Below are 23,067 nucleotides of genomic sequence, written 5' to 3'. Positions count from 1 at the left end.
GGTAGCGGGTAGCAGGTCGAGATGGGAATTACCCATTACCCATTACCCATTACCCATTACCCATTTTAGATTATCAATCAGTGTTCGTCAAACACCACTACTTCAGGCTGCATGTTCATACTCATATTTGCCACATAACTTGATTGCATTTCCCAAACACATGAGCAATCTCCATATTCCACTCTTTTTTATATGAGATAACGATAAAGCAATAAAATCCGATACCCTGTCATTAAGCAAGTGAACAACTGTCATATTATCGATTTCCACTAGGATAATAATTCTAAACCCTCATTGTCACACCAACTTAAGTCTATCATATATTATCAAAATTCAGTTTTCACTACCGAACAACTTCCTAGGTGCCTCCTAGGTGCCTTGTGTAGCTCAACATCCCCTCTCTAGCTGAGTCACTCAATATCCCTCGTGATGTTGTATGTTCAAAATTATATAGAATCGCACTTTAAATAAATTTTGAAATTGGAGATGGAGAAAAAGTGATAGATTAGAAATTATACAGTCAGAGCATTAATAATAGAAGTATATTTGAATTTGTGCTTGTTGTGACGAAGTTTAAAGCCCGTGTCGAATATAATGGACATTTGGTACTACTCCAAAATGGGCCCAATTCGCATTCCTGACATGGAATATAAATATCGAATTCAATTATTGCAGTATAGACTTCGAAACGAGTCAGCTTTGGCCCAAGATAAAATGACAAATTTGAACTCATATCATTAACTGTTAATACCAACAATCAGTAAATAATCACGCGTGTGAAATACTATTTTTTTTCCATTGCGGTTGAGTTAATTTACCATTTTAGAATTTTCATGGTGACGGAGTCATTTTCTCTTTTAGCAAAAAGTTATATATTTTATCATTCATGTTTTGTTTTCACTCATATTTTATTTTTTCTCCATTATTTTCAGCTTTCCTACTTTATTATCTATCCATTTAACTAACTATACATCTCTTTTTTTCATATTAGTGCTGAAAAGAAATGACTGTATTACCGATGAATAAAGAGATAATAATAGTATGAGATGATTATAAAAGAATTCATAATATATGTATGCTATACATATTTGTCACATGCAGTGAAACTTTTATTATCCTGTAAGTAAGAAATAAAGAAGGGTGGGGAAGCAAGCAAGTAAAGAAAGAAAGACAGAGAGTGAGAAACAGTCGATGCCCAGAAATACCACAAAAGCTGAACCCCCGTCGCTCTCAACATGAAAGCAACGTTCCCTGCTTCTTCATATCCGATATCTCTCTCTCTCGAATTCTGAGAGATCGTGGAGGTGGAGGGCGAAGGGCCCCAGAGACAGCCTGGCCGCCCACACGGCCATCCAGTTCTACGACAGGCTCATCCACAAGGCCAAGTCCGCCCCATGTTGGAGTATGGAGCCTCAAAGGAACTGAATCAGTAGTCCATCATCACGGTATTGTTGGTTGATAAACAATTCATGTGTTTATATTTATGATTAACCCTCTATGTTTTTTTCCAGAAGAAGAAGAAGAAGAAGAAGACTGCGATGATTCAACATTTGATAAACAAGTCCTTTTTTCCCGGAGGCCAGCTTCGCATTTGAGGCTGTCTCTCCACTCACTCATTCCATCTTGCAGCCTGGAATGGCAGCAGAGACGGATACTTGTTCAACCAGCCGTTAGGTCAAAACCAAAGAGGGGAACCCTTCAGTCCAGTAACGCACATCCACTTCAAGCTTGGATGGATCCGATCCATCCGCCCTACCCTTTCCCTTCCATAATCTGCCTCCTCCACAGGTGATCCCATTCCTCATTTCTTGTCGTCTTCAATTACCTTTCTCATTTTTCATTATTTTTTCTCAGTTCAACAACACAAAACGAGGCAAGAAGAATGAGCAATCGTCACATGATTTTGATCTTCGTCTCAGAATCATCCGTTTCCGATTTGTCTCCACTCTCAACTATGTAACCTGTCATTTCAGTTTCTTTCTGTTATGCTTCTGTTTGATCAAACTTTAAATGTTTTGATGAAATAAGTCACTTATTATTGTTCACTCTTTGACGAACAAGTGTGTTGAGAAAAATGCAAATGACCACAAAAATGCAAATGACACATGCTATGTTCATCTCATTCAAAGTGAAATGGAGTGTTTCTTTTTTAACACAAGATCTTACTTTACTAGTTAAGTAAAAAGAGTCTAAACGTATTACTTTGAGAGGACATCTAAAAAGGGGGAAATGTGTAATTGTAAGTGAGATAGAAAAAATGATTAATTAGAGTTTGCTAGTGGGTAATGAAGCAAAAAGATAAACTTATTAAAATAAAAATAAAAATGATCAATTTTTATGGGCGATCCAAAATGGAAAATATGAATAGTTGTGGATTTTGAGAATTAAGGGAGTGAAAATGATCAATTATTCATGTGAGGTGAAAGAGATGCTACATGCCAGTCATTTATTGATATATCATGATTTGCTTCTTTAGTGCTTTTGAAGCTCATCAACTTCCTTAGACCCGCAAAAGGAGTGGGTAAAGCGACTCATCCTTCGCCATCTCCATCCATGCTCGTGTATTGGGGTACATTCGGATAGTAGTCGTTTTCCACCAACGTTGGGATGGATGCGAGAGAGAGGAGGGATTTAAAACATTCCTCAGCTAGTTGGTGAAGTAGCATTTGATGCCAAGATTCAATCATCTATTCATGTTGCTCCTCCTCTCTATGAAGGTAATGTTTATCTTGTGTGTTTGTTGCTGATTAATTATCATCGGCTTGGTCATTGTGTGTGTAGTGAAGCTCTAAAAATAGGTTCAAACTCATAATTTGGTGTAGTTGAGTTATAGCTGCTTGCTTGTGGCATAAATTGAGATTAACAAAACTGTGGCCTACCACGCCCCCGGGATGCATCCTTCGAAGCCGGGCTGATCCGATTTTGCGGTGCTGTGAGTGCCATTATGGATAGAATAATGAAGAGTTAAGTGCAATGAATACTTGAAGATAATAAAATGAGTTGGCAATATGAAGAAGAGGACCCATTGATCATTACAAACCAATATTTGGAACTTAGTAGCCATCAATATATCCATGGTCCCCTATGTGCCTCTAAATACCTCACACACAAACAAAAAGAAAATAAATTGTCTTGTATAGAGATGGTGACTATTGGTGAATGGTTGTTGGTACTTCTTTACTACATGATGAGTACTAGGAGAGTGAAGAATAATAGTATCAGGGATCTTAGCTATGATATACAAAAAGAGTTTACAGTCTTCACTCTAAATAACTAAATTTGAGGCATAAAAAGGAAAACATGCAGAAGAAAAAAGTTCAATTTCAAGGCTTTAATTTAGAGAAAAATGTTATGAAAAAAGGTTTAAATAAGATTAACAAAAGAAGCAAAGTAAACCAAGCCACCCCAACATATGCGCCATGGTCCCGGCGGGGCTCGAACCCGCGACCTTCGGCTCATAAGACCAACGCTCTAACCAACTGAGCTACGGGACCTTGTCGAAAACAAAATTACAGAATTTATATACGTATCATACAGCAGAGATTATGTAAATTATGCAATGAAAATCTATAATCAATTTATAAGGTGGGAGTGGGAAAAAAAATATTGATAGGGCATTATTAAATTATTTGCAGTCGAATAAATATAGTATATATTTTATTAATTTACTTTTTCTTCTTTTTCCAATTTCAGCCTCTCTCTGCATGCAATTTTCGACAATTTGGTTATTAACGATGATAGTAGAAAAAAAGAGTTTAATATAGAGGCTTAAAAATTTGGTAATGATTTTAGTATATGGAGTATAAATAGATAGTGTATTCTAATATTTGAGTGAAAATTAAATCAATTAAGTGATTCAAATTATTGACGGATTTAGTAAACTGGAATAGTGATTCATGCAAAATTAACATGCGAGAATTGTTTATTGGAGTATAAAAAAAACGAAAGAGCATCTCAATTTTTGCAGTATAATCTGGAGTGATTTTATCCAGCTAACAAAATCAAGTAGCAAAATAGAAAGAGTAGAGAGGGAATCGGTCTAAATCTAATGATGGAAAATGAGGAACATAGAGAGGATTCGGGCGAGAAATCAGATTTGGAGAGAAGAGCGCAGCATTCAAAATATGATGATCTAGATTTGCATATAAGGTTTGAATTTAAAAAATATGATGATCTAGATTTGTATTTTCTGAAATCTCACACGTTTCCAGCTCTCGTTTCCTCAAACCCCTCAGATTCTGTGATTTATTGTTAATAAAGAAAAATATGATTTCGATATGGCGTGTCGCTTGCCATTTATGATCGTATTCCCCTTTAAATCCGCGAAGAATTCTCCTCAAATTTGATGGATCGGAGGGAGAAATGGCTCAAGAACAGCAGCAACACATTGTGAGCAGCAGCGACAGTGAGAGATCGAGAAATGTTAAGCTGAAGAAGAAAATCCCGCAGCGAGGGTTGGGCGTTGCGCAGCTTGAGAAAATCAGAATGGAGGAGCTGATGAAGAAGGAGGTCCTTGCATCAGCCAACGCGATCGGTTCGGTTACTGATGCAACTCCTTCGCCGTCGCCGGTCAATTTCCGATCATCAAACACGCTGTATAGATCGTGGAGTGCCGATCACGATCATCGGAATAGTAATGCTGCTGGATTCCGGCCGCCGATGAATTTTCATTCGGAGTTGAATGCTTCTGCTTCTGCTGCTGCTCTGCCGTCGGCGCCTCAGAGATTCTTCCGTTTTCAGCAACCTGCTTCTCCGGTGGTCAGTCATACTCTGTTTTTTTTTTTGAGATTGAGATTTTAATTCTTTGTTTAATTGTTTGAATTTTGGCAATTGCAGGTGAATCCATATTCATCATCAGCCTTCCATATGGAGCCCCCTTCAAGCCAAAACCATTTGCATTGTAACAGCTATGCCTCCTCGTCGTCGCCGTGGCCAGAGGTATACAAGATTTCTTGTTTTAGCTAATGCTTAGTTCTTTGATTCTGCATGAGATTTTGGTAATGAACTATTGCTCTTTGACAATGTTTTTGCCGTGGATCTGAACTGATTTCATCTATTTCGATTCAATCTTGATGCAATGTTAGATGGTAGGGGTGAAGAGGTTTTAATTAATGATTAGTTCTTTGATTCAGAATGAGAATTTGGTAAGGAACTAAAGCTATTTGAGTATATCTATGCTGTTGATTAAAACTCATTTGATTATTTTGGTCCAAAATGAGAATTTGGTAATGAACTATAGCTATTCGAGTATATTTACGCTGTTGATTCAAACTCATTTCATTATTTTGGTTCAATCTTGTTGCGAGTTGATGGTAGGGGTGAAGAGGTTGTTTTAACTAATGCTTAGATCTTTGATTTGGAATGAGATGTCGCTTATGAACTAAAGCTCTTTGAAAATGTTTGTGTTGTTGGTTCAAGCTCATTTTGATCTATTTGGATTCTATCTTGATGCAATCAATGTAGATGGTAGGGGTGAAGCGGCCGTACCCCTTCTTTCTTGAAAGTCCACCAGAGGCTCATTCCGAATCAAGATACGATGAACTAGCTTCTTGTGGCAGTGGATATGCACCTCAAAAGGGACCAAGAAATGTATACACGAGGTCTACCCTAAACTACCAGTCATGTTTCTTGAACTCAAACACCAAATCTCAAATATTTGCATCACCATACATAAAAAAACTCTTTCCATGCCAGCTATTGTAGAGATGGTCCAACAAACTCAAACACTCCATCTGAGCAGGGTTCAAGAAGAACCCTGAGGGATGATGGGAGGCTAGACGGAGACTTCCTAACCTTGGCGCTTCCTCCTCCAAACTCAAAGCATGCCTATGCAATAGATGATTTTGGTTGTCAATGGCCAGAGGTATCAGATTGTAATTAATGTTTGGTTTATTGTTGATTCTTCAACTCATCTGTTGTCTTAGTCTGGTCTCGTTTCACAATGGCAGGATGATGAGAGAAGGCAAGGTAATCGTTTGATAGCAAGTAGATCAATGGAAGAGCCCTTCAACTTCTTTCCGGTTAGGCCAGATGAAAGTGGTGGGGAGAAGGGAGAAGCCATTGATCTCAATTTGAAGCTATAGAATGTCAGGAGAGAAGTAAATTACCCTATTTGGGAAGTGTTAGAAGCTTCCTCTGTGATGCTAGTTATATTATATGGTTGTGTTTTGTTTGATGGTTTAGATATGATTGAGTCTTGTGAATGTTGTTCGGTTGAATAGTCATGGCCCGATTGCCACGTAGGTTAGTGTTGGCTTAATCATGGGTAATTTCCAAACAATTTAATTTTAAGCTATTCAACTCCATCTCTGTGTATTATGTTGTGATTATGCCTATTTGTTGTGTAAAGCATTTCATCATTTCTCCACAAGTGATAATAAAAACTATTACTATTATTTAAACATTCAGTTATGATCATTTATTAAAGAAATATACCAACTTACAAATGAATTGTTCTTTCCATTAAACCAAGTTGACAATAATAAGTTATTTAAATCACAAAATTTTATACTTTTCATCAATTCTTTCTCAATTATCCTATGTATACTATGTATGAGTATTTTTTTATTTTCTTTTTATTAAAATAAATATTATTTATTCCGTACCGTTCACGAAAATAATCTCATTTGTGGAAGGCACGAGTTTTAATAAGAAATTGGTAAAATAATAAAGAAGAGGAGAAAAAATGGGTAAAGTAAGAAAGAAATGGAGAAAAAATAGGTCAAGTATGAGAGAGGAGAAAAAATAAAAAAAGTATAAGAGAGAAACTTTCCATTTTAAGAAATGAGATTATTTTTTGTGGACATCTCCAAATGGCAAAATGTGACTATTTTTCATAGACGGGTGGAGTATTTTTTATTTTCTTAATATTTTGCTATGGTCGCTTTGAGTATTCTTAAAATACTTATTTTAACGAGCTAAAGATCGTTTGAGTACCAAAAAAACTTTGTTTTATATATTGAGAAAACATTTGAGGTAATTTGAAAATGTTATTTCAAACTGTATAAAATTGTTTGAAATTTGACTAAATTTTATGATTAAAAGAATATTATTCATACTAATTATGTTATCTACATTAACTTGTACACAATTAATATTTCATTTTTAAACTTTGACCAAAATCTGATCAAGCCTTATAATTTAAAAAACTTACACTAAAAATGGTTATATTTTAAAATGACAAGAAATTTTATGGCAAGAGATTGGACATTTTGATTAATGGATGGAGGGGCAGTAATTATTCTTATTCCTACAAATATACAGTAATTAATGAGTTTTAAAATTCCAATAGTTAAAAAGTCGAGGTTTCATGTGAGAAAGTTGCTGACAACTTGACCACCTTATCCATCAACAGATCAACTAGAACAGCAGCAATAATGGCTTCTGTGCTACACTCTTTTTTCAACATTGAACAAGTCGTTCCAAAGGTTTTTATGTCCAAACCAAACTGAACAACGCATGTCGAATTATGTATCGGTGGGTCCAATTTAGTTTTTAAAACATTACAAGCAAACATAATTCCATCTGTGAATAATTCATTTAAAAAGCAAAGCAAACACTAAACAAACACTTACTGTCAAAACTCTACTCTCTATTGTAAAAACTAAAACCAAGCATGGCCAAATATTTCCATGGTTCACAACTAGTCACAAGAAACTGTGAAAATCTACCACACCACACATCAAAAAACAAACCTACGACCAGCCGAAGACAAAGTCAAGAACATACACTAGTGCTAGAGAAAACGGATACAGAAGAAAAGCCACCAAAGAGGTCCAAACCGGAAACGTGGTGCGAACGCTCGCAAACACGCCCATCACGATGCACACCATCAAAATCACCAGCACCTCCGATGAGAAGTCCCAAACCAGCCCTCTAGCGTAGACGAGCGCCAAGAACACCGATAGGCACAACACGTTGTTCATCGTCACAGCTCCGTACAGCTGCATTCAAAATAACAGACATCAAGTACGTACTAAAACTTACTGGTTTCACTTCTCTCTTCACCTTCACTCACCTCAGAGAATGTCAACGACGCAGATCTCAGCTTCTTCCTGCTGGCGAATATGATGGCGGACACGGCCTCGCTGGAGTTGGTCGCCAGTGGCAGAGCAATGAATGATATAAAGAAGGTAGGAATCTTGGTGGCGTTGGAGAAGTTTTGGACAGAGTCAACGAGAGGGTCCGCGAATGCAGCTGCGATGGCAGTTCCGAGGAGGAGTAGAAGGACGGCTTTCACCGTGGTCCAAGGCGAGTTCTCGACGCCCTCTTCACCCTCTTCGCTCTGGACGCCCAACAGGAAATGATCTCTCTTTGTTTGCTGTGGACAAGAGGGAAATATCAAATATATACTGTTGCACGACGTTGAAGTCGACTAGCCTAGCTTATAAGTAAAAAAATCTCGGACCGTGTGGAAATCGTCTATGTACTTCATCGAATCAGCAGCATGGTTGGATTCATTGCCAGTCTTGGCCTCCTCAAGCCATTTCCCAACTCCAACAATGAACTCCGGTAGATCAATTCTAGAGTCTTGGCTTGTGTCAAACTCCCTCATCACCTTCTCCACAGCGTCGCTGTGGTCCAGACTGACCTCGTTGAACTGGATTCCGATGATGAGGGCGCGGAGATCTGTGTGGGAAAGGTATCCATCCGAGTTCTCATCAATCGCCTTGAACAGCCTGTCGTGTTAGATAAGAACACAGCTTAGAAAAAGCAGAGTCGAAAAGGGAAAAGACGTAGAATGAAGCTTACTTGGACAGAACTTCAACATTAGGCCGACCGTCCTCTGTGGAGAGCTTCCCAAGAGCGTGCTTCTTCAGATGCTTGAGGATCCCCGACATCACGTGCCTGTGGTTGATGTAGTCGAGACGCCTCTTCTGAACCCAGGGCTGGAAAACCTGCAAAGGAATAGATTAAGGAGAGAACTGAAACCACTATATATGTTGTCTCGTAGTCTGCTCCATTTAATACCTGGTAAAGGCAATAGGAGATGAGAAGTGAAACTGAGACAATGAGGCCAATCAAGACAGCCAAGTTCCTTCCGGAATCGTAATGCAACATCTGTGGAAATTGCACTATGATGAAGGGAATCACAGATATAGCCATGATTATGCCAGCATAGGTTGTCCATATGTCCGTGCTAACGCCCGAACCAGTTAAACTGAAGGCTCTTGTGTCTTGGTTGTCCTTGGCGAGATTATCTTGAAGATCGCACTTGCCTACGAGAACGCAGGAGCCCCAAATGACAGTGAGGAGCATGACGGTTGAGCCGGCGAGAAGGCCCATGCCAACTGAAACTTGGCTTTGGGCTGTTTCTACACTTCCTGACATACCAGAGACTGAAAACCGAGCGGAAAATAGTTAGTTATGAGCAAGTAAACTCATCCCAAAAAACTTATCATTAAAGACAGAGCCTATTTAGTGTATAAACCCCGTAAATGTTGCCTTGTATAAATATTAATCACATGATGAATAACATGAGACTGAACCCAACATATTTTTGCACACTATAATAACTCTCTTGTCTCAGTTTTTTTTATCCCCAAAAGAAATCATACTAGTAAATTACTATTAGTGTGAAACATGAAATTAAATGAATTTTCTCTTCAAGTACAAGTTATAAAGATTCATGAAGATTCTTATCTTACACACAAAAAGTAACTAAATAACAGAACTCGTCACGCTTTTCAATAAACAAAAATTGATGTGCTTGAAAAAACAAAGATAAAAAAAAGGAGTAAATAAAAAAAATGAAAAAGTGAATACCGAGTATGAGCATAGCATCAGGAAGGGCTCCGAGGATGGGGAGGAAAAGGCCGCCGACGATTCCGGGGCCCAAAATCACGAGCAGAAGCTCGCTGCCGGCGGAGAGATACGTGGCGGCCGTGAACATGAGGTATCCGTAGACCAGGATGAGGAAGAGGTTCCCCATCGCCGTCGACGTGCACGGCATGAATCCGCACGTCTCCTCCTCCGCTCCCGCCCCTTGGGAGCCATCGGAGATGAGACGCGATTGGCCGTACGCTGCGCCGAAGAGGATGAGGAAGAGGACGCCTGAGAGAAGCGGTCGGTGCATCATGATTGATCAATTAATTGCCTCCATCAGACTCTCACTCACTGCGTCTGTGTGTGTGTGTATACACAAAATGGATATTTATTAGTATTATTGTGACAGGAATAATATCGTTATGGTGAGTGGGAGTGGCAGTTCAACGGATTGTGGACCGCCATTATCGATATTACACAGATCGTTGAATAACTTTCTTAAATATTTATTGGATTTTGGCCCTTGGGTTTAAGATTCGACTACTACTCCTTACTATCTATCTATATATATATTAATAGTTTGGTAAGTTAAGACGATTTTGGATCTGAGATCTGCATATGCAAAGTCAACTTTCCAATTAATAATATTAGAGCATGGACTGAGGCGTGTGAGCACCGTGGCTGTGCTGTGTTGGAGTGGAGGCGCACACTGAGATGACACCTCACTGTGCACGCCACCTAGGAGGCATCATTAAACAATTATTTTTCTTTTTTTTTTTTTATTTTAATGATATCCTCCCTCCGTCCCACTTTAGGAGTTCCGTTTGAGTTCCACACAGATTTTAAGAAATGTAAAGAAAAGTTGGTGAAAAAAAGATAATGGAAGGTGTGTCCTACTTTTTTATATTAGTTTTATAATAAAATGTGAGTGGAATGTGGAGCCTATTACCATTTACCGGGACTATTAAAGTGGGACACTAAATTGGGACTCCTAAAGTGGGACGGAGGGAGTAACTTTTAATTCTTTATTAAATTCTTATTCATATAGTACTATTTACATATACAAATATATAATACATGGATATAGGTTGAAAAAATTAGTAAAATATTTGTCTCACTTTTTTTATTAATCTATACATATATAAAAGTTGAGTTTTGGGGGCATTTTGGGGATACAAATTTTGGTCCATAATAACGTTTATTAAATTTTTTATATTTATTTCTTTCTCTTGATGCCTCGGTTATTATAGAGGCTCTACTTAATAATTCATATTATTAATAAAATTACTAATAATAAGTAGTAATGTGGCAGTTACAAAGTTAATCTCTAATTCGTGTAACCCCAATTACATGGTGATATGTAGTTCTTATTATTGAAATAATGAGATTAATTCACAATTATTAAAAATATGTAACTGCCAAAAAATTATAATCCTTTATGAAGGAAACTTGCCTGCCACATTTATCACTTTAATCAGTGTAACCGCCTATTCTATTTCTGGATGAAATATAATTAGTGTATGAGACTGAATTGATTTAAATGGTGTTTATAATCGGTGAATTGTAACAGTAATTGAATTAATTTTTTGGTAGGCCAATCAAAATATTTAAATTTTACAATACAATCCTAAACTTATAAATATTTATAATAAAATCAAAACTATTTTTATAGGATGTAAGGAGTATAAAAATATATCATAGTAGCAACAGATTAACAATGGACATTGATAATTTGAGATTTTGAGGGCACCCGGTTTAATGTAGTAAAACATTCAATTCACCTAAAAAGCATAACTTTTATAATGATTACTGTACCTTACTTTGATTCAAATAATCATTTATAGTACAAACAGAAAAGGAAAAAAAATAAGAAAATTGAGCATTAAATTAATCATTAATTTATTATTTTTATTTTTATTAAAATTATATATTCTTTTATGGCTAAACACAATATAACTACAAAACTTTATTATATATTTATTGTCATTTTGGTTCCTCTAAAAAAAATAGTCCCTTTTAATTTAGAGTGATGCTAAATGGTCATAATGTGGCCGGCCATAAAAAGTTAATTTAGTCCATTTACATGTATAAAAAAATTAGAATTATCGATATAAACTTATATGTGTGTGAATGGACTTGTGAGTTGATACTTATCTTTGAATTCCATTACGTAAAACACATTAATATCACGAATTAGTGTATACGTTGAGAAACAATCAAGAAATGACAGTAGTAATAAGTTGAGCAAAAACTACGAAAGAGTAACACTAACATGTTGAGCAACAAATAATGAAGATGATATAAAAGTAAAATCAAGTTGTATTAAACCAAAAATTCAAAAAAAAAATCAATTTTTTATGTTATTTAATTAATTTATGGTCGGCCATAATGTGCCCGCATAGCTTTATTCTTTAATTTATAGTAGCTATATTAAAATGATGAGTATTTATTAACTCTGGTCACTTATAATATATTTTGAAATAATCACAAAGTAAAATTGGAGGGATAATTTTATTGATATTTGGCTTAGTTTTTGGTCATGATGAGTATTTTTTAAGTCAAGGGTTTAGGATTTAGGTTTCGAGGTTTGGGTTTTTAGTGTATAGGATCACTATATTGCAATGAAATGAAGCTCGATAATTTATAATAAAATGTTTGGTCACTTTTTTTATTAATTTATAATAAAATGTGAGTAGAATGAGTTAGTAATGAAATGTAAAGAACCTACTTACTAATTAAAATAAAAAAATAAAAGACGAACAAAAATAGTGAATAGAGGATTAATAAGGGAGTGTATTAGTAAAATAATACTCCCTCCGTCCCGTGTTACTTGCACTTATTTCCTTTCTGGGCGTCCCAAGTTATTTGCACTCTTTCCATTTTTAGTAAAAATTATCACCTACAGCCGCAATTGTTGACTTTGCTATACACTCATTCCTTAATCTCCGTGCCGAAAAGCAAACGTGCGAGTAGCACGGGACGGAGGGAGTAGTAAGAGATGATATTCATGAATAGCGTTAACTAAAGTGCATTTTAGATGCTATAGGCCATGGCCTATGAATGTTAAGCAATAAGGGCTAAAAAATGTATCGTTCATGGATTGTACAAGTAAAGTGCGATTCTAGTACTGCCAATTGGCCTTACATTGTGAAGTATAATGCATAAAGCAGCCCAGCCCAAATTCGAGTCAGCCCAAGAGTGGAAGAAATAAGAAGGCCCAGTTCAAATATCTTGAACTAGCCGTTGGAATTAGTTTTTCTTCTTCTTGTTTTCTGTTAGCCGTTTAGGTGTTGAAATGAAGAAGTATAAAGTGTAGAATCAAGTAGTTGTTGTAACAACTTTCCACACACACACACATTGAATAAGATTTACACAGTTTCTTCAACCTCTCTTCTTTAAGTTTAAGCTCACACTTTGTCACTCTCTCTCAATCTAAAACACCTTCGATTCTTAACATACATGATTTTGATTTTGGCAAATTATTATAATATTCTCTTATATTATATAAAATAAATTGCCTCATTTAGACTATTACGAATGAAGTAGGAGTATATTATTTTATGGCCTAATGGGGGGCCTCATAGTAAAGAGGAGCTCACTCACAAGTCGCACCATATTTGTGAAATTAAATACTACTAAGTACCTCGTTGAAAAGTGGCACCACTCTTAAGTCTTAGCAGCTGATGCAACTTGAAAATATTAATGGGAGTATTCATATCTATGATTTTAGAACATATTTTTTCACTTTCAAACTCAACCATATCTTTTAATAACTCAATCACAAGGAATTCATGCGGATTGGTGATCCTTGTAAGTTGTAACTACTATCGTTACGTGATTAATAATTGCTTACATTATTTTAGATAAATTTTAACTCAGTTTGCTATTTTGAAATGAGATCAAAAAGAAGCATAATATATTAATAATTGGCAAATATATCCTAGTATATTCCTATTAATAAATCAGCATGACAGTTAGTTTTTGCGTTTTACAATTTGTTCAGATTTTTTTTACAATTAGTTTTTGTTTTTTAACGAATAAATTAATTGAAATTTTAAGAGTCGTACTACTATGTATAAATTCGAACTCAACATATTTGACATCATATATTAACTTTTACAATCAAGTCATATATACAGATGGGAAGAGAAATAGGTATATCAACATATGGATAATATTATTCCCATCATCCCCTAATAATTATCCACTTTAGTTTCAGTAGGGAATTTTAAGAATTATAAAAAAATGAATTGAAAAAATTAGTAAAATATAAATCTTACTTTTATACCTTATTAATTTTATAAATAATGTGATTCAGGACGAGATTCAATACCAATGCATTTATTTTATTTGGTAGGTTACCTTGGGGTGGACCACGCATGCAACTATGTCACCTATCTTATTGCTTGAATTTTTTAGATCACATTTATTTTTGATAAATATCCTTCATTACAAGAAGAATACTTATCCAGATAATAAAATTATTTTTCGGGTGGAAGTAATAAATGATTTTTTTGGGAAATTGAGCAATGTAATTTGGAACGTAACACAAATCAATTAAGTTGAGACGTACTACTGATCATTAGTCCAGATTGCTTGTGCACGTGTGGTGTCTACAGAAACATTTTGTTAAAAGTTAGTAGGAGTAACTTCTTATTATTATTATTTTGTGGAGAAGATATTCAGTGACTACTCCATTAAGATTATCCAAATAGTAAAAAATTAAGATAATTGATCGCCAATATAGTTAGTGGACGACCCACAAATACAAATTATTGTATTTTACATAATTAATGTTTGGGTGGTTGGATGTGAAATCATGTGAATGCCTTTTTTTAAGAATGCCAAAAAAGAGACTTGGATTCAGAGGCGTAGGTCCATTTAGTTTTGTCAATGATTTATTTATGAATTGAATAATTCAAACTCACAAAATTGAACTTAGTGAATAAGAGCATTGTTGACTGTCTATCAATGGATAAAACATAAGTAAACCCTAAGCTATGTATAATGAGGATTGAGTAGTTGTCAACTCCAAATACTGGAGCTTTTTAATTCTCATAGGCCGTTGATGGAGTTGTTCGACTCTGGCCTATATAAGAGATAATAGTCATTTAAATCATCAAATTTAGATAAATTACAATATGATCATTAAAAAAAATCCTTTTTTCGTTGTTATCAACATTACTACAAGATAATAGAAATTAAAATATTGTGATTTAATAATTATTATCCAGGTAAATAAATACAAGTAGGAGTAGATTTATTTTGTTGGGGATAAGGGTTTTAATTGACTGAATTGGGAAGTCTTAAATAAACTACTCTACCACGTCGGTTGGTGTACGTGTTAAAATAAATTAGATTCATTAATGAATACACATTGGCCGATTTGCCTGCCACGTTCTCACCACAAACTGATTCTACCAATTTACTTCTTCTATTTTGTTTCTTTTTTTTTTAAAATAGTTAGAGGATAAAAGATTGTGCTCCATGAAATATCCCAATTGATCATTACAAGCCCAAGGTGTTTCAAGAAAAGCCCTAGTCAGTACTTGGGCCGGGCCGGGCCTAACTAGTATTAGTTTATAGCCAAGATTAGTCCTGAGCTACATAAATCTCGCATTTCATTCCATTTAATTTTCATTATTGCAATTTAAAATTTTTCTTTGAATAACTAGCTAGAATCTTTGCGCTATTCTCGCTCTAATCAATTAATAGTTGATTAATGGATTTCACATCCAATTTGGATTCTAAAAATAGAATAACTTCATTTTGTGTATCATTAATTAATATGCGTTACAAATATCCATAATAAAATGAAATATTATCTAGCCGCTTTTAAAATCTTTGTCATTATGTCAACTGTGTTAATGGGGACACATATTGTATTTGTTAATAAAAGGCCAAAAATAGACATGTGTAGCACAACATATCTTCCAACAAAATGTACTTAAAAAACAATATCTAAACAATGTTCAAACTTACATTACAAAACTCTAATTAATCAATCAATCTACACTTACAAGACTTCCACATCAAGAATTCAAAAATAAAACAAATACTAATGAATATTTTCAAGAAAACCCATGAAAAAAGACCTTCACAAATTAGAATGTCACAAGAATCTTTCCTAGCAATCCCCATATGTATTTTTCTTTTTCTCCCCCAAATTTTATTCTATTTGTCATTTGTTTCGATGCCACTACGGCACTATCCATGTTTCATACTGACAAAGGCTCCAATCACCACCCAAATTAAAAAAGAGAGAAATAAAAAGGAGAGAGAAAGAGCCCCACTATTAGATTAGAAAGATAGAGACACACCATGTGGTGAATCTCAAGAATTTTAATGCACCATCTTTTAATACTATTATCATTATTCCTCCTCCTCTGACCGCCGCTCCGGCGGCGGCGCGTCGCTGCACTCCATATTCTTCTTCATGTTTTGCTCGTGGAAAACTTTCCTCAGCCTCTCTATCTCCTTCTTTAGTGCTTCTTGGTGGGCTATATATATATCCAATTTAGAACAAATTAAGATAAATATTTTAGTTTTATTCAATGTGAATTGGTTGTTCTAAATTAAGATAAATATTTTAGTTTTATTCAATGTGAATTGGTTAAGGTAGTTAAATTGAGGCATGTTTTTGAAAAATTTAATATTATACATTCAATGAAAAGTTAGATACTAATATAATTGCATGTGATCACAAATTTAGAACACTGTGCAACTTGTTTCTTCAACAATAAATCATGTCCCAACTTGAGTTGGAAAAAAGGAAGAAGCATGCTTTAAACTGCAAGTAATAAATATATACACATGACATGAATCTACTAAGTATTAATACTATTTACCCATAATGTGGTTCAGATTAAATCGATTCACCATCTTAAAATATGATTAATTTGTTAATTCTTTTATTAAAATTTAAAAACTTAGTGTTTTATGTACATTTATCTGATAATTATTGATAATTGAGAAGTGAAGATGTTACCATCTTTGAATATTTTGTCTTGAGCCAATGCTGCTATCCTTTGCTTAATAGCGCTATTATCCACATTCAATAGAAGCCTTTGATGGTCCAAAAACGCTACTCGCGGCGACAATGCAGATACTTCCGTCTATAAAAAATTGTCATATACCAATTAGTTAGTACGAATAAATAAACATTAATGTTTTGATGAAGTAAATATGATAAAAAAAAATGAAATGAGACATATATCAGAGGACATTTAAAAGCGACAAAATAGGATATTTAATGGGACACGAAGAAAGCATAACAAACCTGCAATGTTGTAACACTCCTTTCAAGCTCAGAAATATATTGTAATTTTCTCACTCTTGACCTCTGAGCAGACTGCCTGTTTGCCAAAATCCTGCAACATTTTTTGCAATAAAAAAAATTAGTACAGAATTAAATTGATTACTAGTACTACAAAATGCTTAAATTGTTAGAAACTTTATAACATAATTAACATTATTTATTTGACACATTTTGCATGGATTTAGAGTGTAGTAGTACTAATAACTTGGCTTAATGAAACTAAAAGAGTTTTTTACCTTTTGATCCGTTTAGGATCTCCAGGCCCGTTCTCAGACGACTTAGTTGTCGTCTGGGGGGCGGTGGGGTGAGGGGCCGGTTGATCGGAGCTGTCGACCTCTCCAGTCTCGGTCTCGGCCTTGGGCTGCAGGCACGCGACGGCCCTCTTGTCGTCTTCGTCGCTGTTCTGGTCGGACGGCGTGGAGGGGTTGAGGCTGGACGGATTCGACGACGAGCCGAGGGCGATGATGAGGTCGTCGGAGAACATGTTCCGCAGCTGCTCGTCGTCAAGGCGGTCAAAACCCATGGCGCCGCTGGCGTGGTCCTCCACGAAGGCGATCGGGTCGCTCACGGTGCGGCGGTGGGAGCTCCGCCGGGTGGCCGAGAAGTCGAGGAACTCGTCCATCCATGGCGCGGCGGCGGAGGTGGGCGGCGTTTGGAAGGGGAAGGACGGCCAATTGTGGGGCGCCATGGTGATGGGGGCTTTGGGGGGCAATTGCTCCATGCAACTAACTCACTTGATGACTATATCTTAGATCTTTTTTTGCTTGATTTGTACAAAGATTGATGTGTGTAATAACTAACAACTCAAGAGATGTGAAATTTTATGATGCAGAGAAAAATTGAGGTGTCGGATGCAGCAATGGGTGTGTATATATAGGATGAGAAGGTATCTTTGAGTTAATTATATTTTCTTCTGTTTTTTTTGGTAGGGTCGGAGGTGAAGTGTTGCAAAAGTAGATTAAATTGTGCATTTGGAGTGGTGTCGTGGTGGAACTGTGTTGCGTTAGCTCATTCATTCTGTGTTTAACTCATTTGTGTCCAATATGTATGTATGGACAACAATTGCTGCTGCAACGCATAACATTCGAAATTGAAGTTTAATTAGTTTGTGTTGTGCTCAACTTTTGGTTAGTAGAGAGTTCACAAATGGACTTGTTAATGATAACGTGTTGTAGTGCATGGCATCTATCTTCCGTCACCAACCCATACTACAACAACTCTGCCTCAACTCCCCTAACTCTCTCTCTAACTCTTTCTTAATTGTATCGTTTTATTTTTTGGATGGTCAAAATTTAGGGGGTAGTGTCACATGGGAGTAGGACAGCTAGCAACAGCTAGGGATTTGAGAAGATTATCTAAATCCAACACTTTATTTAGAAGGGAACCAGCCCACCACTTGCCGATGTGACTTTTTTGGCCCTCCATTTTCTTTTTTCACCCCTTCCAAATTACTTCATTTTTTTGTAGTACTATTAAATACACAGATTTATACTCATGGGTCCATTTTCAGATTAAGTCCACCACATAATCTTACTATACAAAATTGATTCGTAAAAGCATTTTTTATATATGCTACGAGATAATTTTCGGGATCTGAAACACTAGCTAGTACAATCATTTATTTATTTTTATCTCGTATCACACTAGTACAATCATTTTTTTTTATATCATGTCATGTTTGCATTTTATTATCGAATGGGCCATTTTTTCTTTTTTTTTTGTTAGGAACTTTTTCTCTTACTCAATTATAGAACTTTTAAAAGGGTAATACAATTTCATAATATTTTTAAAGATTAGTGGAGTATATTGTTTTGACAATTTGACCTAAAGTTCATCACAGAGGGTAATAATTTTGTGAATTACAATATTTTTCAAAAAATAACGTATCTAAAACTAAAAGATAAAATACAGTATTAGGGTACCCACAATGGGGCGCTGATGGCACGCCCTATGGCAGCCATCGTCCTCGGGCGCGGACGATGCCTCCATTGTGGGTGCCCGCCATCGTCCGCGCCCTACGCCCACGCCCGATGCATCATCCGCAGAAGAAGTGCAGACAATGGGCTATCGTCCGCGCCATCGGGCGCCCCATTGTAGGCTAGGCGGACGATGGCCTATCGTCCGCCCCATTGTGGGCTAGGCGGACGATGTCACGCGTTTTTTATTTTTTTTTTCGAATTTTGTCTATTTAAACCTCGTTTCTCATTCACTTGTCATACGAACATCTCGTCTCTCTCATTTCGCTCATCTCTCACATTTCTACCTCTCTCGCATTCCAAAATGAACCACGACGACAACACCACTAGTTCTAGTTCCTCGGAGTCAGGTAGTTCGACCTCGGAAGCCTTAGATGCAGCCGTTGAAGAGGCCATGACGGAATGCTTAGTCGAAATGCAGCCCGAGGAGGCGGCGGCGGAGCAGATCCACAAGCCTATTCGACATCGAACGCCTGTCCGACGTGACCACGCGGCAGCTCACCAGCGTCTGGTTGCAGACTATATTGCCGATCAACCACGGTGGGGACCGACTGTTTTCCGCCGTCGGTTTAGAATGATGCGCTACCTTTTTCTCAGCATTGTCCGGACGTTGTCGTCACGTGATGAATACATGACGTATCGGGAAGACGACATTGACAGACCCGGCCTTACATCGTTGCAAAAGTGCACAGCTGCAATCCGTCAGTTGGCCTACGATACCACGTCGGACATCTTCGACGAGTACCTCCGCTTCGGGGATACAACAGGCCGGGAGTGCCTGAGGAGATTTTGTATGGGAGTTGTGGAGGCCTACGGCGACACATATTTGCGCAAGCCGACTGCCACTGATTGCCAGGGCCTGATGAAGATGCATGAGACGGCGCACGGCTTTCCTGGGATGCTAGGGAGCATCGACTGTATGCAATGGCAGTGGAAGAATTGTCCAACGGCGTGGAGAGGCCAATTCACTAGTGGATACAAGGGCAGCCACCTGACGATGATCCTCGAAGCCGTCGCTGACCATCGGCTCTGGATCTGGCATGCTTACTTCGGCGTAGCCGGGTCGAACAATGACATTAACGTTCTCAACTCATCCACCCTCTTCACTGAGCAATGCAATGGCAACGGCCCGGCCATCGAGTTCACTGCCAACAGGCGCCAATACCACATGAGGTACTACTTGGCCGATGGCATATACCCACGGTGACCTATTTTTGTGAAGACGATCAGCTGCCCAATTGGTGAGAAGAGGGTTTTATTTGCACAAAAGCAAGAGTCGGCGCGGAAGGATGTCGAGCAGGCATTTGGTGTGCTCCAAGCACGGTGGGCAATTGTGAAAGGGCCGGCTCGTCTCTGGTTCAAGGAAGTCATCGCCGATGTCATATATGCGTGCATAATCATGCACAACATGATAGTCGAGCATTAAGGTGGGAGCATCACCGAGTGGAACGATGATGACGATGCATCTAGCTCGTCCAGCAAGGCGACCGAGCCCCCCCGCTAGAGGATTACCGACAGGCTTCAATGAGGTTCTATCTAGACATGCCTCAATGCGCAACCAACAAGACCATGCTCAGCTCATGGACGACATGATTGAAGAAGTGTGGGCCCGTAACCGCCGTCGCTGAGTTTGCATATTTTTTTTAATTCGTATTGTAATGTATTAATTTTTATAAATGAAATGAAGTTTTTTCCCAATTTTTATAGTTATTTAAATATTCAATTAAAAAAATGTATAGGGCGCGTCACTGCAAGTGAGGGGTAGGAGGATAAAACTAATGACGTGGCGCGCCTTAGGGCGCCCTAATGTGGATGAACTTAGTAATAATAAGCAATCCCGGTGCATGTACGGATCCCATTTGGGAATATTTGGGGATCATAATTAAGCATAATTAAATAAATAAAATCATATATAGTGACATTTAAGTGATTGATTAGGTAAGAATCTTTGCTTTTGTTTATATTAGCACATCTTCAATGTGATTATGTCCTTCTCTGCACATGCCCACCTTCCTTTTAAGCTAACCCTAATTTTATAACTTAAATCTATTAAAAATTAAAATATTCATTGACCGATAATTTAAATATTAGAGGTCCTTGATATCAACAAATGTTTTGTTAATAAATTTTATATCAACGTCCTGCTTAACATATACATTATCTCATAATTAGGTAAATGTAATTTTGACAAATGTCTATCAAGTTTGGAGAAATATTGAAAAAAAATATATCTAGGATTTTTCATTCCAATGTTTGGCATCATCACATATATGCCCACCTAGAAAGTGAGTTATATATACCCAATAATGAATATCAAGAGTTGGAGAACTTTTGGAAATTATGATGAATTATGAGACGAGACAGTCTTTAGTGTGACAGAAGGTGCTTAGACAGGACTTTGAACTTTTCCCTAATCATTATTAGTGTCTCCTTAATTAAATATAAGTATTAGAGCATCATTACCTCTGGTCCGGTTTCAGGCCCCAAGTCCCCTCCACGTCATCATTCCTCTACAGTTACGGTCCAGGCCTAAACTGCTCTAACCCTGCAGGCCACAACCCGGGCCGCAACTAATAAATGACACTATTCACAACTTCGACCTATTTTACGTGTAAAAATTGAAAACGTTGAACAATTATAACACGAGAAATTCATTCTTAATTCAAAAATAATAAATTATAAACTAAAAATTATAACATAAAAAAATGCAAAAAAAATTAAAATTTAGAAAATTCCTTCAGTCGACTGTCGCCCCTCTCCCTCTTCTTCATCTTCCTCCCTCTTCTTCCTCTCCCCCTTCCTCTTCTTCCTCTTCCAAATGCAAAAGAAATCAGAAAAATTGGGATCCGTCGCCCCTCTCCCTCTCCCTCTCCCTCTTCTTCCTCTTCCTCCCTCTTCTTCCTCCTCCAAATGCAAAAATTGCAGCTCCGTCACGGCCCCTCTCCCTCCATCGCCGGGCCGGACCCCGGGACCGGCCTGGGCCAGAAATCCGTCTCCTCCAACGCGCATCTCGGGCCGGGACTCGCGATTTGCGGCCCGGCCTATCGAGTTAATGATGCCCTTACTGAATGCTATTTACTCATAGTGTGACTTGACATAATTATCTATCATGATAAAATTTGATTAATTTGCTTGTGTGATAGTAAAATATTCTATTCACAAAAAATCATTAATAATAATAATTATTATTATTATATTGAGTTTTGCAAAGATACCCGAGAGAGAGAATTCTGAACTTGTCCTTCAAAATAGTCAAACTACTCCACAATAGTTTTTTTCAGACCCTGAAATTCTGAGTATTAACGAACCTGCAAACCTGCTACTTTAAACTCGTTTCATTAGTATCAGGCTCTTGGTAGCTGTTACGAACTCTCAGTCAATTCATATAAGGTTTATTAGAGTTGGTAATTCTTAGTCAATCCATATTAGGTGCCATGTGGATGTATTTTAATAATGGTTCAAATTAATTACTAAGATAGAAATGTCCATAGGCCAATTGGTAGAGTGGGAACCACCAAGAAATTGAGAGAGAGAGATGCATGTGCTTGTAATTTGGGGACAAAGCAAAGAGGGGGTGGGGGCTAAGAAGTGCACATGGGGGGTGGGGTGGACATATGATTCTAACATGTCCCAGCTCATGTCTGTAGCTGCTCCACTGCCCTAACCAAATATAACTATATCACTATTATAATTGTCATTTGTCACACTGAATAGTACAGTTCAGTTTTCAACTCTCATTCTACACTAAATGTTCTTGCTATCTATTCTATATTTCTATACTGCGACTTTGTTGCTCAGCTCGAGCCTTTGTACCACGTCTATGATAAAAAAAAATATTCAGGCGATTCAATTATTTTCTTAAGAAAGTTATGTTCCTTTTACCTACTGTTTATATAAGACACGGTGTGACAGGTTAAGGTTCTTCAATGGCAGATCCAGGTGCATGAATTCCGTTATCTAAAACTTATCCCAGTTTCGTATGGTTGAACCTAACATGCCGGGCCGGAG

At 37.1% G+C, this 23,067-nt stretch overlaps 3 protein-coding genes and 1 non-coding gene across 7 annotated transcripts; 1 reads left to right on the top strand and 3 right to left on the bottom strand.

The window, feature by feature from the left end:
• Window positions 1-1,112: 1,112 nt before the first annotated feature.
• Window positions 1,113-6,335, top strand: LOC121768093. Of its 4 annotated transcripts, none has more exons than XM_042164455.1 (9): window positions 1,113-1,445; window positions 1,512-1,788; window positions 1,855-1,956; window positions 2,477-2,717; window positions 4,329-4,758; window positions 4,837-4,938; window positions 5,464-5,600; window positions 5,695-5,863; window positions 5,949-6,335. In XM_042164455.1, exons 5-9 carry the CDS (start codon window positions 4,363-4,365, stop codon window positions 6,081-6,083), a joined length of 939 nt encoding a protein of 312 aa, XP_042020389.1. In that variant the 5' UTR covers window positions 1,113-1,445; window positions 1,512-1,788; window positions 1,855-1,956; window positions 2,477-2,717; window positions 4,329-4,362; the 3' UTR covers window positions 6,084-6,335. The 4 variants fall into 4 exon arrangements, with proteins under 4 accessions (XP_042020389.1, XP_042020388.1, XP_042020390.1 ...); XM_042164454.1 differs by having other exon boundaries at window positions 2,477-4,149; window positions 4,212-4,758; XM_042164456.1 differs by having other exon boundaries at window positions 1,515-1,788; window positions 2,477-4,758.
• On the bottom strand, window positions 3,421-3,494 carry TRNAI-UAU. Its single transcript has one exon. It is a non-coding gene; the product is annotated as a tRNA-Ile (tRNA).
• A 1,180-nt stretch (window positions 6,336-7,515) lies between the features above and the next one.
• On the bottom strand, window positions 7,516-10,366 carry LOC121766404 (sodium/calcium exchanger NCL-like). The gene is made up of 6 exons (XM_042162696.1): window positions 9,766-10,366; window positions 8,971-9,338; window positions 8,752-8,897; window positions 8,408-8,678; window positions 8,018-8,320; window positions 7,516-7,943 (listed from the first exon to the last, which is right to left on the bottom strand). The coding sequence occupies exons 1-6, from the start codon at window positions 10,076-10,078 to the stop codon at window positions 7,695-7,697; spliced, it is 1,650 nt and encodes a 549-aa protein (XP_042018630.1). The 5' UTR covers window positions 10,079-10,366; the 3' UTR covers window positions 7,516-7,694.
• Window positions 10,367-15,696: 5,330 nt separating this feature from the next.
• On the bottom strand, window positions 15,697-18,041 carry LOC121767108 (basic leucine zipper 61-like). Its single transcript, XM_042163302.1, has 4 exons — window positions 17,320-18,041; window positions 17,045-17,135; window positions 16,754-16,880; window positions 15,697-16,265 (listed from the first exon to the last, which is right to left on the bottom strand). Exons 1-4 carry the CDS (start codon window positions 17,802-17,804, stop codon window positions 16,138-16,140), a joined length of 831 nt encoding a protein of 276 aa, XP_042019236.1. The 5' UTR covers window positions 17,805-18,041; the 3' UTR covers window positions 15,697-16,137.
• Between the last annotated feature and the right edge of the window lie 5,026 nt (window positions 18,042-23,067).

Source organism: Salvia splendens, chromosome 15 (assembly GCF_004379255.2).
Source record: "Salvia splendens isolate huo1 chromosome 15, SspV2, whole genome shotgun sequence".
Classification (NCBI taxonomy): domain Eukaryota; kingdom Viridiplantae; phylum Streptophyta; class Magnoliopsida; order Lamiales; family Lamiaceae; genus Salvia; species Salvia splendens.
This window is presented reverse-complemented; position numbering and strand designations above follow the sequence as displayed.

Excerpts from the sequence above, each read along its gene's own strand:
- LOC121767108 (XM_042163302.1), bottom strand. The coding sequence starts at position 17,804 with ATGGAGCAATTGCCCCCCAAAGCCCCCATCACCATGGCGCCCCACAAT. Across the intron at positions 17,136-17,319 it reads GATCCTAAACGGATCAAAAG|GATTTTGGCAAACAGGCAGT; the intron begins GTAAAAAACTCT and ends AAAATGTTGCAG. Across the intron at positions 16,881-17,044 it reads GGAGTGTTACAACATTGCAG|ACGGAAGTATCTGCATTGTC; the intron begins GTTTGTTATGCT and ends AATTTTTTATAG.
- LOC121766404 (XM_042162696.1), bottom strand. The coding sequence starts at position 10,078 with ATGATGCACCGACCGCTTCTCTCAGGCGTCCTCTTCCTCATCCTCTTC. Across the intron at positions 8,679-8,751 it reads AATGTTGAAGTTCTGTCCAA|GCTGTTCAAGGCGATTGATG; the intron begins GTAAGCTTCATT and ends CTAACACGACAG. Across the intron at positions 8,321-8,407 it reads ACATAGACGATTTCCACACG|CAAACAAAGAGAGATCATTT; the intron begins GTCCGAGATTTT and ends TCTTGTCCACAG.
- LOC121768093 (XM_042164456.1), top strand. The coding sequence starts at position 4,363 with ATGGCTCAAGAACAGCAGCAACACATTGTGAGCAGCAGCGACAGTGAG. Across the intron at positions 4,759-4,836 it reads AGCAACCTGCTTCTCCGGTG|GTGAATCCATATTCATCATC; the intron begins GTCAGTCATACT and ends TGGCAATTGCAG. Across the intron at positions 5,601-5,694 it reads CCAAGAAATGTATACACGAG|CTATTGTAGAGATGGTCCAA; the intron begins GTCTACCCTAAA and ends TTTCCATGCCAG.